The 13,540-nt window shown below is 44.3% G+C and overlaps 1 protein-coding gene across 1 annotated transcript in view; it reads right to left on the minus strand.

Annotated features, from left to right (window-relative positions):
* Positions 1-13,540, minus strand: part of FAM50A (family with sequence similarity 50 member A) — a 575,383-nt gene that overhangs the window by 297,321 nt on the left and 264,522 nt on the right. Inside the window, exon 7 of the mRNA XM_044080267.1 lies at positions 7,138-7,199. Within this exon, the coding sequence (XP_043936202.1) occupies positions 7,138-7,199 (62 nt within the window). The remainder of the gene's footprint in view (positions 1-7,137; positions 7,200-13,540) is intronic.

The raw sequence follows: 13,540 nt of genomic DNA on the forward strand, positions 1-13,540 counted from the left end.
GCCAAAGGCTGCAGAAGTAGATGCAGCACTGGTGGAATGAGACCTGATCCCCTTGGGGATAGGTTTACCATGGTGCATATAGCAGAAACAAATGCAATGGCTTATCCATTTGGAAATAGTCTGCTTTGAAATAGCCTTTCCCTCTGCCTCTGCAGCAAATGCCACCAATAGTTGTTCAGATTTTCTTAGAGATATCGTCCTGTTTAAGTAGAATCTAAGTTATCTGTGTACATCCAATGAATGCAGAATCCGCTCACCCTTGTTCTGTGGATTAGGGAAGAAAGTTGGCAGATGAATGGTCTGATTAAGGGCCACACTGGATACCACCTTAGGCATGAAATATGGATTGGTCCTGAGAGCCACCCTGTCCGGATGAAAAATAATAAAAGGCTCCACTGCCATAAGAGCCTGTAATTCTGAAATCCTTCTAGCTGAAGTGACTGCTAAAAGGAAAGCTGTTTTCCAGGAGAGAAATTTTAGGTCTGCAGTAGCAGCTGGCTCAAAAGGAGGGAGAGTGAGTTTTTCCAAAACAAAACTGAGGTCCCATGCAGGAGTTGGTGCTCTCCTGGGAGGTCTTAAATTCTTGGCTCCTCTGAGATACTGCTTTAGCAGAGGATGAGAGAAGAGGGGAGGTTCTGTATTGTAATTAGCTGAAATGGCAAAGGCATGGATTTTTATGGAGGAAAAAGATAGGCCCTTGTGAAGCATCTCAGTTAGGTATTGCAGAATCTGAGGAATATTGGGCATTGCTGTGCTTATTCCTTGTGACTGGTTCCAGGCACAGAAGCTTTTCCATTTGTCAGCATAACATTTTCTAGTACTAGGCCTTCTAGCCTTCAAAATGACATCCATCACTGGTTTGCTGAGGGATGCCAAGGGTGAAATTAATTGATTAGCCACTCTGCAAGATTCAAAGTTTGGAGCCGAGTGTGCAAAATTTGGCAATTCAGCTGAGACTGTAGGTAAGGTGTCTGAGGCAGGTGCCACGGAGGAAGGTGTGACATTGCGCAGGAGTGGGTACCAGTGTTGACGAGGCCAGTCTGGAGCAATCAGAATCATTTTTGGTTTGCCTTGTTTGACTTTTAGTAGAACTTTGGAGGGCAGAAGCAGAGGGGGAAAAGCATAGACTGATAGGTTTTTCCAGCTGAATGATACAGCATCCACTTTCCAAGCTTTTTTGTGATAAATTCTTGTGCAGAATTTGTCCAACTGATAGTTCTGGGGTGAGGCAAAAAGAACTATGTCTGGGTTCCCCCATTTGCGTGTCAACATTTTGAAAACTTGTGGTTCCAATTTCCATTTGTGTGGGTCCATAAGATTTCTGCTTAGTTCATCTGCCAGAGTATTTAGCTTTCCTGGTAGGAATTGAGCTTGTACTTGTATCCGATAGGTCAAGGCCATGTTCGACAATACCATGGCTGGTCTGCAAAGGGGGGTAGGAATGTGTAACCCCCTGCTTGTTTATGTACCACATAACTGTGGTGCTGTCTGTATCATTAGTTGTCCTGGATGAAGGTAGTCCTTGAAGGCTGTCAGAGAATTCTGTACAGCTAGCATCTCTTTCTGATTGAAATGTAGGTGCATTTGATTTGGGCTCCATTTGCCCTAAATGCACTTCCCTGCCAGATGAGCCCCCCAAGCATAGTCTGATGTGTCTGTTAGGGTTTGGCCAGCAGGGGGTGGAGTAAATGGCAGTCCCTTGTTTTGATGGCAGGCCTCTGCCCACCATAGGAACTCTAGTTACAGGCAAGGTATAATAGGAATCAATGTTTCCAGGCTGTGACAATGTTGACTCCATAAACTTTTTAAGTACCACTGGAGTTTCCTCATATGCAGTTTTGCATATGGAATTAGAAGAATGCAGGAGGCCAGGAACCCCAAGGCCTGCAGAATTTGTCTTGTAGATAGCTGGGTTTTTGTGGCCACCTGTTTGAAGTAAGTCATCAATTGAATTTGCTTTTCTGGCGTAAGGTAAGTCATCTGGGCAGTTGTATTCAAGCTTGCACCCAGGAATGTAATTTTTTGACAGGGTACCAGTTGTGATTTCTTTTCGTTTATGGGGTACCCTAGACAAGTTAGAACCCGTTTTACAAATGCCAGATGCTTTAGAAGAATGTCCTTGTTTTCTGCCTGAATTAGACAATCGTCCAGGTATGGATATATTTGAATATTTCTTTGCCTGCAAAATGCAATTACTGGTGCCAGACACTTTGTGAAGACCCTGGGCGCAGTAGATAAGCCAAAGGGCAGTGCAGAGAACTGGTAATGCAAGTAGCCTGCTTTGAAGTGGAGGTATTTTCTGTAAGATTCCCTGATTGGGATATGCAGGTAAGCCTCATTTAAGTCTAGAGTTACCAACCAGGCATCTTTGCCTAGCATAGGTAGTAACTGTTGAAGAGTTAGCATCTTGAATTTTGGAATGTCCAGAAATGTGTTTAGAGTGAATAAGTCCAGGTCATGATTTGTCTTTTCTGGGTACCAGGAAAAGTCTGAAATAGAAACCTTGTCTCTTTTCCTCTTTTGGTACTGGTTGAATAGCCCCCAAGTTCATGAGGGACAGAACTTGTTTCTGGGCCTCTGCCCACTGATTTGGGGGCAGATCTGGCCATCCGTTTGGGATTGTCAATGTGTGGAAGTGAAATCTGTATCCCTGGGATACTATATTTAAAACCAATTTGTCCTGGGTAATAAGTTGCCAGTTTCGTGCATGAAGTGCTAGTTTTCCCCCCAAAGGGGCGGCTAAGTGCTTGGTGATTGTAGAGGGAAGTCATTGAGACTGTTTACCATAGGGAGGTGCTCTGTTGCTTCCAGATTTGGAGGTGGAGGCACCCCATTATTTTGTTCTTAAAGTTCCTTGTGACTGAAACCTGGAGCCTTTGAAGTGTCTTGATTTGACTTGAGTGTCTCTCGAAGGGACTGGAAAGGACCAGTTCTTAGTAGGCCAGTGCCTACTAAATCTTGGAGGTTGCATTTGTAAAAAATCTTTCACAGTTTGCATAGATTTAGCTTTATCTTCCATATTTTTTAACACTTCTTCAGCCTTATTACCAAAGAGACGGTCCTGTTGTAAAGGAGCATCCAACAATTTTGTTTTAACATGGTCAGGCAGAGTTTGCTCTTTGAGCCAAGCATGCCTTCTTAGCACAGATCCAGTTAAAGCAGAGCCGCAAGAGGTCTCCAAGGAATCAAACCCACATTGCAAAGTATGTTTTCCAACTTATTCAGCAGAATGCAATAGATCCTGCAATTCTTTATTTTCCACACAGAGATCAACATCATTTTCTGTTTAAGTAGTCCCATGACATGCTGTTGATATTTAAGCATATGAAATTAACGGTTTAAAGCCGTGATTGCCAAGGTTGCAGACGTGTAAACCTTCTTACCCATCTGTCCAGCGCCCTGGAATCTCTATCAGAACGGGTAGGATTTTTGGCAGTAGAGGCCTTAATGCCCTTGGGACCTTGAGAAATGGTTGCAGGATTGGCAATAGGGTTTTTGAAAAGGAATTTGTGGGAGTCAGGAACCCTGTAGTATCTGTCTGGCTTACAAGGAGTAGAAGGTAGAGAATCAGGAGTCATACTAGATGCTGAAAAACACCATCAACAATGTCTAGAACAGGAGGTATAGCCAAAGGCCTATGCTGAGGAAGTAGAAGAAAATCCCTAAGTCTCTTTTTAGATTCAGAGAGATCCTGACTTTCCCAGTGGAAATGTTCCTTTAAGGCATGTAAAGTTTCCCCAAAAGAAAAATCCTCAGGGGAGAGGCAGAAGGAATGGAATCCTCTGCATCAGAGTCCTCATAAGTAGGAATAGGCAAATCCTGTTCATTAGAGGAGTCAGAAGAAATAGAATCCTGTTCAGAAGATTCATAATCAATGTCTTGCCTAGGCCTCTTAGAAGGAGGGGTTGGCTACCCCTGATCAGAGTAATTAAATCTTCAGCCATTTTGATCATTTGTTTTTTTAGGCATAGGGGCCTGCACATGTGGCCCAGGCATCGGCTTTTTAGACATAGATTTAGATTTTGGCCTTAGTTTTGAAGATGGCTAATATACAAATCTGTAGGCCTGAATACACCCTCAGAAGCTGGTGCCTGCACAGCGGCTCCCGACCCATCTATGGTAGAAACATCCATGGGTTCCATAACTGAAGCATCTCGCGGCATACCAGACTCCGAATGGGTCTCAGCAGAGGCCTGGGAATCAGAAGTAGCAGATATCAGGGACTGCAAAAGTACCTCATCGAGTACTGGCGAACCGGCGACTGACTTAGGAGAAGCATAGTTATCGGTTTTGGAACTCGACGGTCTGTCTCTGTCTTTTTCTTTGCGTTTTTTAGGTATTCTGGTAGTTTGCTAACCGATGACATTTCTGGATAGTTAAATCTTAAGCCAAAATATTTAGAAGCAAAAATATACAGACGTTTAATTGTGCGTTGATTAACTTTAGCACAAAACCAACATCAAGGCATGTTGTGGTCAGGGCCTAGGCAAGAAATACAGTAAAAATGAAAATCCTTATGAGGTATTTGCTTCCCACAAGTAATGCAATTATTAACTTTTACTGACATCGGTAAGGAGCAAGAAAAAGTTTCCCCAATGGGGTACTTAGCTTTTAGTTGAAGACTTTGGTTCTGAAACTCAAAAATGAAAATTTCAGGAGTCGGCCGACTGGCACTTGCAAACTGCTTCTGCTTCGGGCACCATGCGGCAAGAAAGACTGATGTAATGGCATCGGCTGCATGTTTTATACCCCTGACGACCTGACGTCATGGAAGAAGGGAAAGCAACCGAAGCAGGACCCAAGACTTTGTTAATCAGGCCGACTTGATGGCAACCTGCCAGCAGATTACCCCAAATGTAATGCCTGCAACAGTGAAACATGAAGAACATTCAGGAATCAACATAATTTTCTGTTTACTTAGCTCCATAATATGTTGCTAATACTTTAACATATGAAACTGGCAATTTAAAGCCCCGATGGCATGTGTAGCAGAGGTGTATATCTTTTTACCCCATCTGTCTAAAGCCGTAGAATCCCTGTCCGAAGGGGTGGGGCTTTTGGCTATTGTAGCCCTAATGCCGTTAGGTCCCTGGGAAATGGTCTCTAGATCCACAGTAGGATTCTTAAAGAGATAGTTGTGGGAGTCAGGTACTCTGTAGTACCAGTCAGGTTTCCTGGCCACTGGAAACAAGGTATCAGGGGTAAGGGCTGGATTTCAAGAAGATATCTACAATCTCCAGAACAGGGGGTATAGCTAGAGGCCTGTGCTGAGGCAAGTCTAAAAATTCTCTGAGTCTCTTATTGGACTGTGGGTAGTCCTGGCATTCCCAGTGGAAATGTTCTCGAGGTATGCAAGGTTTCTCCAAAAGAAAAGTCCTCTGGAGGGGAGGCAGAGGGGATGGAATCCTCTGTATCTGAATCCTCATACGTAGATAAGGGAAAGCCCGGGTAATCAGAGGGAGCAGAGTCTTCAGGCTCACGGTCTGTGGAATCAGAAGGAAAATCGATCCTTTGTCTTATAGAGGGGGAAGGCTGGCTTCCACTAATTAAAGTTATAAGGTCTTCAGCCATTTTAAGCATTTGTTTCCGTGGCATAGGAGCTTCAGCATGCGCTTTGGTCATCGGATTTCTAGACGAAGTGCGAACTCTGGGTCTTAGAAACTCGGTAGTTTTAGTTAAAAACGAAGATGCCGGTTTAATACCAACTTCAGAAGGTTGGAATACACCCCCAGAAGCCGGTGCCTGCACAGCGGCTCCGGTCCCATCCAAGGTAGAGACATCCGCAGGATCCATAGTCGAAGAAGCAACTCGTGGCATACTCTGAAAGGGTCTCAGCATTGGCCTGCGAATCTGTAGAAGCGGGTATCAGGGGCTGCGAAGGCGCCTCACTGAATACCGGCCTATGCGGTCTGTCTCTGTTTTTATCCTTATGTTTTTTAGGAAGATCGGTAGCCAGATGGCTTACTGAAGCCATTTCGGAATACGGTGAACGATAGCAGAAGAATTTAGCAACAAAAATAGCCCGACGATGAATAGTTTGGGCATTGAACAAGGCATAAAACCGACAAGAAGGAACATCATGGTCTGGGCCTAAACAGATGACGCAATAAGAATGAAAATTTCTGTGAGGTATTTGCTTTCCACAGGCAAGACTATTAATAACTTTTTCTGACATCGGTTAGAGTAAGAAAAAGGGATCCTCAATGGGGTACTTGTCTTTTAGAAGACTTCAGGTCTGAAACTCAAAAAAATGAAAATTTCAGAAGGAGGCCGACGGTCACTTGCAAACTGCTTCTGCTTCGGACACCACACGGCAAGAAAGACTGATATAATGGCGTCGGCTCCATGTTTTATATCCATGATGTCATGGAAGAAGCGACAGCATCCGATGCAGAAATCCCAAGACTCTGGTATTCAGCCCGACTGAGGGCCACCTGCAGGCACATAACCCAAATATGATGACTGCAACAGTGAAACATGAAGAACATCAAACCACAGGGAACAGACTGCAGTCAGATCACAACTGAAACTTCTAATAGCTATTCAACAGACAGTTAAACAGGGGTTGCTGTTCCAGACACCTGCATATGTTGGGGGGAATTCAAGCTGCCACTAAGTTGAGATCAAGTGTGTGCATGTGTGTACGTGCATGTATGCGTGTATATATACTGAAATGAAAGCTTAAAACCATATATTAACTGTCTTCGGACTATACAATGAGACAAGTTAATATAACCAGTTTGAGTGATATCACTTCTGAAGAGGTGATCTGTGCCTGACATACAAGGCCATGTCCAACCCGAATTAATGGACTGCTCCCACCTCAAAAAAAAAAATCCATTCAAGAGAAATCTTGACTGTGGATGGGGGAGATCGAGGTTTACAATCATCAATCTCTGTATCACTGCTGGACAGAGAGGCACAGCAAAATAATGGGTATAGTATTCTCATCCTAAGGGTGGTGGCCACACACACACACACTCTGGCTAGGCTTTTAAATGCCCTAGGGCAGATAGCCTAGTATGAACCTATCACTTTCACAAGACAATCGATGTAAATACTCCATTTCTGAAACTTCACAGACTCCTGCATAATAAACAGTACATCTGTACCTAATAGCATTAAATTATATATTACCTTTACAGTCCGCCGGTGTCCAGAACCATCCCAGTAACTGAAGGTAATTTCAATCTCTTCATCTGAAATCAAAAGTCAACATTTAACTTTATCTAGTCAGCTACAGGCTGGCAAGTAGCTTTTAAAGACAGCCTACATTAGTTTCTGTAGAGGGAAAGGAACCTGAGCTCTGGATTTAGCATACATTACCCGTCATCATCTCTAACACCTTTTGTCTGCTGAGGAAAGGGGTTTGCTAACAAACCTCTATGCTTAATATGAAAAACATATTATGCATTTTCTGAACCACAGGTAGTCAAAGGCTAATCACAATGCTGCTAGCCATACTGTTTTCAGTTTTGATACCCATTTGCAGATTAAAAATACAACAGTTTAGGACTTCACTGTTTGTAAGCAGGCGTATAAATACACAACAATGATTACAACACAATTATTCTGCTACACTGTATGGTTCCTCCTTTATATAAAATATATGCATTGACTTGTATGTTTGTGTGTGAGTAATGGATAAGTATAGTCTTTTGCTCATGGTACAGTCACCATTGGAAAACTAATCTAAGATAAGAAACAGAACTATCCAAAAGTTTATATAGAGAAAAAGGATTAAGCTGAAGCAGACGTTTTCAGAGAAGAAATATACTTACCAATGAAACATTACAAAACTTTGCCAGTGACATAAATAAAACATGTGGAGAGACAGATATGCATCTCAAAAGATCCCTGCACTATGGAAAAGGCTTCCCATCCAAGTGAACAGGAGTTCATCCCAGACCCCTTTCAAGTGAAACCTTGATCGTTGGATGAGAAATTGTAAATTCACCCCAGTCAGACTCTCCATGTCTCCGATGGGCAGAGTCTGACAGTAAGTTAATTAATCCCAAACTAATATACCCTCACTCCCACAAAACTGCCTTACTAACATACCCACACCATATAGGCTTTCAATGTATTCAAGGACAAAACTGGTTGGGTTGTACAGCTAGGTTTATAAAGACCCTGGTGGTAGACAGCGTAGTACAAACCTGACAGGCTGAGAAAAGCTTACAACGTTTTCACACGTCATACATAATGTTCTATTAATTTCAGTTGCACTTATTTCTTCCACAAAAATTGTGGAAGTTCCTTCAAAATAATACAAAATGTCTAGAATGAACAAAATGTAAATTGTACAGAGTATGCAATTTTCTCAGTGGAAATGTAGTAGGATGTTAAGAGTGAAACTAAACCTGCTGTATGTATAAACATTTGTACTACCTAGAGGTCAAATAATGCAGTACCATATTTGCAATCCACACATATGGATGTAACCATAGAAACGAGGTTTGTATTCAAAATTAAGTAAAACTGGAAGTATTGCCTGAGACTGACAGAAAGCAACTGTCAACCACTTAATGTGATGAAGAAATTCTTTATCAACCCCCTTCATAAAGAAGGAAACTCATCAGATAAAACAAATTTTCAGTCCTAATGCCGTATTATCCCCTTTGTCAAAACTTCTGGAGAAGTGCACTCACAGAAAACTACTTGAGCACCTCCTTCAGGAAAAGTTCCTGACCACCACACAGCATGGTTTTAGACCCACCCATAGCATAACTACTGCCTTATTAACCTTTACAGACACTAGTGACAAAGCCAGAGGCAAAGGCAAACTGGTTTCTTCTGTATTCCTTGCTCTCTAAAGCTTTCAATAGTCTCTCACCAAAAACTCCTCTGACTACAGATATCACAATCCACATTACTATGGTTTAACTACTTAAAGTACAGTTGTGCACACTTACCATAAATGTAGTTGTTAGAGTGTATTCACTGTGGCAGTCATCACCTGTGGTAGCCCTTGGTCGGCCCGAATACCAGAGTCAATGTTTTTTTGTGTCGGCTGCAGTTGCTTGTAGTCAGACATCAGTGCTATAAAGCAAGGCAGCCGATGTCATTACATCAGTTCTTCTTGCCCTAACCAGTGAGAAGCAGGAGATAAGGAAAAGTGTTCCAGGTGGCAAAAAGCCACCATTGGAAGCTTATGTTCCCCTAGGGGAAGATGCTATATGGGGATGGAGGGAAACCGGGACTGCAACAGTGAATACACTTGAACATCTACATTTATGGTAAGTGTACACAACTGTACTATGTTCTTTGTGTTTCACTGTTGCAGCCATCGGGAGGATTCCCAAAGCTGAGGAGAGCGGTGGAGGATAGGTTAAGAGTCTTGGCATGGGTCAGCAGGCCCTGCAGAACTGCAGAGGTAAACCCTGCCCTAGACTCAGAAAAAAGAGGTAGGTGGCAATGCTTTGTAAAGGTAGGGACAGAGGTCCAGGTGGCAGCTAACAAGATGTCCTTGGTGGGGAATCCTCTGAGGAAGGCTGTGGAAATGGAGGCTGCCCTAGTGGAATGGGTATGGGCAGACTGGGGGGGGGTTCCATGTAGTCTGTAGCAGAAATGGATACAGTGTGATATCCATTTCAAAACGGTTTGTTTGGAAATGGGTTTCCCCTCTGCCTCAGGGGCAAAACTTGACAAGTAGTTGGTCTGTTTTTCTGAATGGTTTAGTACAGTCCAGATAGTATGAGTTCTGTGCATGTCTAGCGAGTGTAGAATTCTTTCTACCTTGTTTTGAGAGTTGGGAAAGAAGGTAGGTAGATGTATGGCCTGGAGGGTCACATCAGATACCACCTTGGGCATAAAGGAGGGCTTAAGTCCTCAGAGAGACCCTGTCTGCATGGAAAATGATGAAGGGCTCAATAGCCATGAGAGCCTGAAGTTCTGATACCCTTCTGGCTGAGGTGATAGCTAGCAGGAAGGCAGTCTTCCAGGAGAGGTATTTTAATTCTGCATAAGCAGCAGGTTCTAAAGGAGGTAAGGTTAGTTTTTCTAGAACATAATTCAGGTCTCAGGGTGGCATGGGAGGCCTTCTGGGAGGTCTGATATTAGAAGCCCCTCTGAGGAATTGCTTAATCAAAGGATGAGAGAAGAGGGGTGGGTCTGAATTGTAATGGGCAGAAATGGCCGAGGCATAGATTTCAATAGAGGAGAAAGAGAGGCCACTACTGAGCAACTCGGTTAGGTAATCCAAGATAAGAGGGCTGGGAGGTACTGGCCCCTATGGACTGGTTCCAGGAGCAGAATCTTTTCCATTTCTCTGTGTACAATTTTCTGGTGCTGGGCCTTCTGGCCTCTGTAATGATATCTAGGAATGGTTTGCTTTACAGGGACTCCTTGCTCCTTGCTGGCTTTTAAGGTATATAAGCCATGCTGAAAGCTTGAGAATCTGTAAGTCTGGGTGCAGTATCTTCCCCCTCACCTTGGTCAAGCAGTCTTGAGATCAGGGGAAGCTGCATGGGAGCTGTAAGGTCAAGCTGCGCAGTAAAGGGTTCCAATGCTGTCTGGGCCAATCTGGAGCAATGAGGATGGCCTTTGGTCTCTCCTTCCCTATTCTGATCAGTACCTTGGGAATAACGGGCAGGGGAGGGAAGGCGTACACAAAGAGGGAGTTCCAGGGGAAGGTCAAGGCATCCACCTTCCATGCTAGGAGATGATACTCCCTGGTACAGAACTTTTGTAGCTGGTGGTTGAGGTGTGAGGCAAAGAGATCTACTTCCAGAGTCTTCCACTCTGGAGTGATTTGCAGAAAGATTTTCCTGTGGAGCTGCGATTCATGGGGGTCCAGTAAGTTTCTGCTTAGGTGGTCTGCCAGAGTGTTGTTGACCTCTGGTGGGTATTGAGCAATTAGGTGTAGACCCATGGAGGTGGCTGTAAGTTAGAGGCTCATGGCTAACCTGCACAGGGGGCAAGATTGGGTCCTCCCCTGTTTGTTGATGTACCACATTACTGTGGTGTTGTCTGTTTTTATAAGGAGAACCACTGGCCTAAGATGGGGTTTGAAGGATGTCAGAGCCTTTTGTACTGCCATCATTTCTTTCTGATTGATGCGCAAGTGAAGTTGCTGGGCATCCCAAAGACCTAGGGTACACCTGCCTGCTAGGTGAGCACCCCAAGCAATGTCTGAGGCATCGGTGGTGATGGTCTGGTCGGAAGGGTAGAGGATGAAGGAGAGACCCTTGTTTCTGGCACAGGCCTCTGCCCACCAGAGAAACTCGTCCCTTATACATGGGATCAGAGGGAGAGATGTCTCTAGAGACAAAGTGCTGGCACCAAAGGTTCTTTAAATATAACTGAAGTTTTCTCATGTGAAACCTGGCCAGGGGAATGCGAAAGGTGCAAGATGCCATGTATCCCAGGGCTTGCAGGAATTTCCTCACAGTGAGGTTACTCGAAGCCAGCTGGGTTAAGTAGAGAGGCAGGAAGCTCTGCTTTTCCTGGGGATAGGAAAGTCATTTGGGATGCTGTGTCTAGCACAGCTCCCAAGAAAATGATCTTCCTGGTGGGGTTTTGTTTTGATTTCTTCTCAATGATAGTGAACCCTAGGGAAGTTAGGAGTAATTTGACAAAGAGAAGGTCCTGGAGCAGCTTTTATTTCCACTCTGCCTAAATGAGGCAGTCATCCAGGTAAGGGTAAATCTGTATAGTTCTCTGCCTGCAGAATGCTATGGCCGGGGCCAAGCATTTGGTGAATACTCTGGGAGCAGTAGATACGGCAAAGGGCAGCGCAGAGAACTGAAAGTGTTGTGAGCCTGCTCTGAAGGGCAGGAATTTTCTGCAGGATTCTCTGATGGGAATGTGGAGGTAGACATCTTTTAGGTCTAGGGTCACTAGCTAGGCATTTTTTGTTAGCATAAGCAGCAGCTGCTGCCAAGTTAGCATTTTGAATCTGGGGACCACCAGGGAGGTGTTCAGAATGGATAGATCCAGAATGGGGTGCCAAGTGCCCTCTTTCCTGGGAACTAGGAATAGTCTGGAATAAAAGCCTTTGCCTGTTTGATCTGAGAGGACAGGTTCTACTGCCCCCTGGGATATGAGAGTTTGGACCTGTTTCAATGCCTCTGCCCAATGATTTGGAGCCAAGTCTGGATACCCTCTTGGAATTGGGAGTTTGCTGAAAGAGAATTTGTATCCCTGAGAAATTATCTTTAAGACCCATTGGTCCTTTGTTACAGAAAGCCAATTGTGTTTGAAGAGGGAGAGCGCCTCCCTCCTAGTTTTTGATGACAGATGGGAGGGCAGAGGGGGGAGGAGGAGTCATTGTGTTTGCCATAGAAGATTGGGTTAGAACTCCCTGCCTTAGAGATGGAAGTGCTCCATTGTTTGCTTCTCTGCTGGCCCTAGGATAGAGGTCTGGATGGTCTGTCCCCGCGGGGCTTACCTTGGCCCTGTCTGCTAGGTGGAGGGAAGGCCCAGTGCTTAGAGGGAAAGTTCCTGCTGAATCTGGGAGGTTGAACTTGAAATAAATATGTTACTGTTTGCATAGATTTTGCTTTGTCTTCCATCTTTTTAAGCACCTTTTCTGCTTTTTCCCCAAACATGCGCTCCTTATCTAGGGGTGCATCAATAAGTTTAGACTTGACATGATCAGGGAGAGGTTGTTCCTTCAGCCATGCAAGTCTCCTAATAACAGATCCTGTCACTGCTGCCCTGCTAGAGGCTTCTAGGGTGTCAAATCCACATTGTAATGAGTGTTTGGCCACTTGACAAGCAGAGTATAGTAAATCTGCTAACTCTTCTGAATTGGCACAGTCAGGAAAGGTAGCAATCTTCTGTTTGAATTGTTCCAAAGTGTGTTGTTGAGATTTTAACATATGGAACTGACAATTGAGTGCTCTGACAGCTAAGGCTGCAGAGGTGTATACTTTTTTACCCCATCTGTCCAGAGCTCTGGAGTCCTTGTCAGAAGGAAGAGGATTCTTGGCAGAACTAGACTTGGCTCCTTTAGGTCCCTGTGTAATGACCTCTGGGTCTGCAGCAGGATTTCTATACAGGTATTTGTGAGAATCTGGTACTTTTTAGTACCTGTCAGGTTTACTGGGAGAAGGAGGGAGGGCGTCAGGGGGCTAAACTGGATTCATGGAAAACATTATCCACCACTTCTAAAATAGGGAAGATGGCCAGGGGTCTGTGCTGGGGCAGGTCCAGAAACTCTCCAAGTCTTTTCTTAGATTGTGGGAAGTCCTGAGATTCCCACTGGAAATGTTCCTTAAGGGAGTGAAGGGTTTCCCCAAAGGAAAGGTCCTCTGGAGGGGAGAAAGAAGGGATGGATTCCTCTGCATCTGGATCCTCATAAGCAGTTAAGGGGGATGCTGTTCCTCTTCAATAACTGAATGGTTAGATTCCTTAGAAACCTGTTCGGTCATAACTTTTTGAGGAAGGGTGCCTTTTCCTTTTAGAAGTAGTTGCCTGACTACCCCGGATAAGGGAGAGGAGATCCTCTGCCATTTTAAGCATTTGTACTTGGGGTTGTGGAACAGTAGCAAGATGGTGGCTAGAAGCAGATTTCCTAGGAGTGGCCTGGCTTCTA

This window comes from Protopterus annectens, chromosome 8.part0 (assembly GCF_019279795.1).
Source record: "Protopterus annectens isolate FY-2018-M chromosome 8.part0, PAN1.0, whole genome shotgun sequence".
Lineage (NCBI taxonomy): Eukaryota > Metazoa > Chordata > Ceratodontiformes > Protopteridae > Protopterus > Protopterus annectens.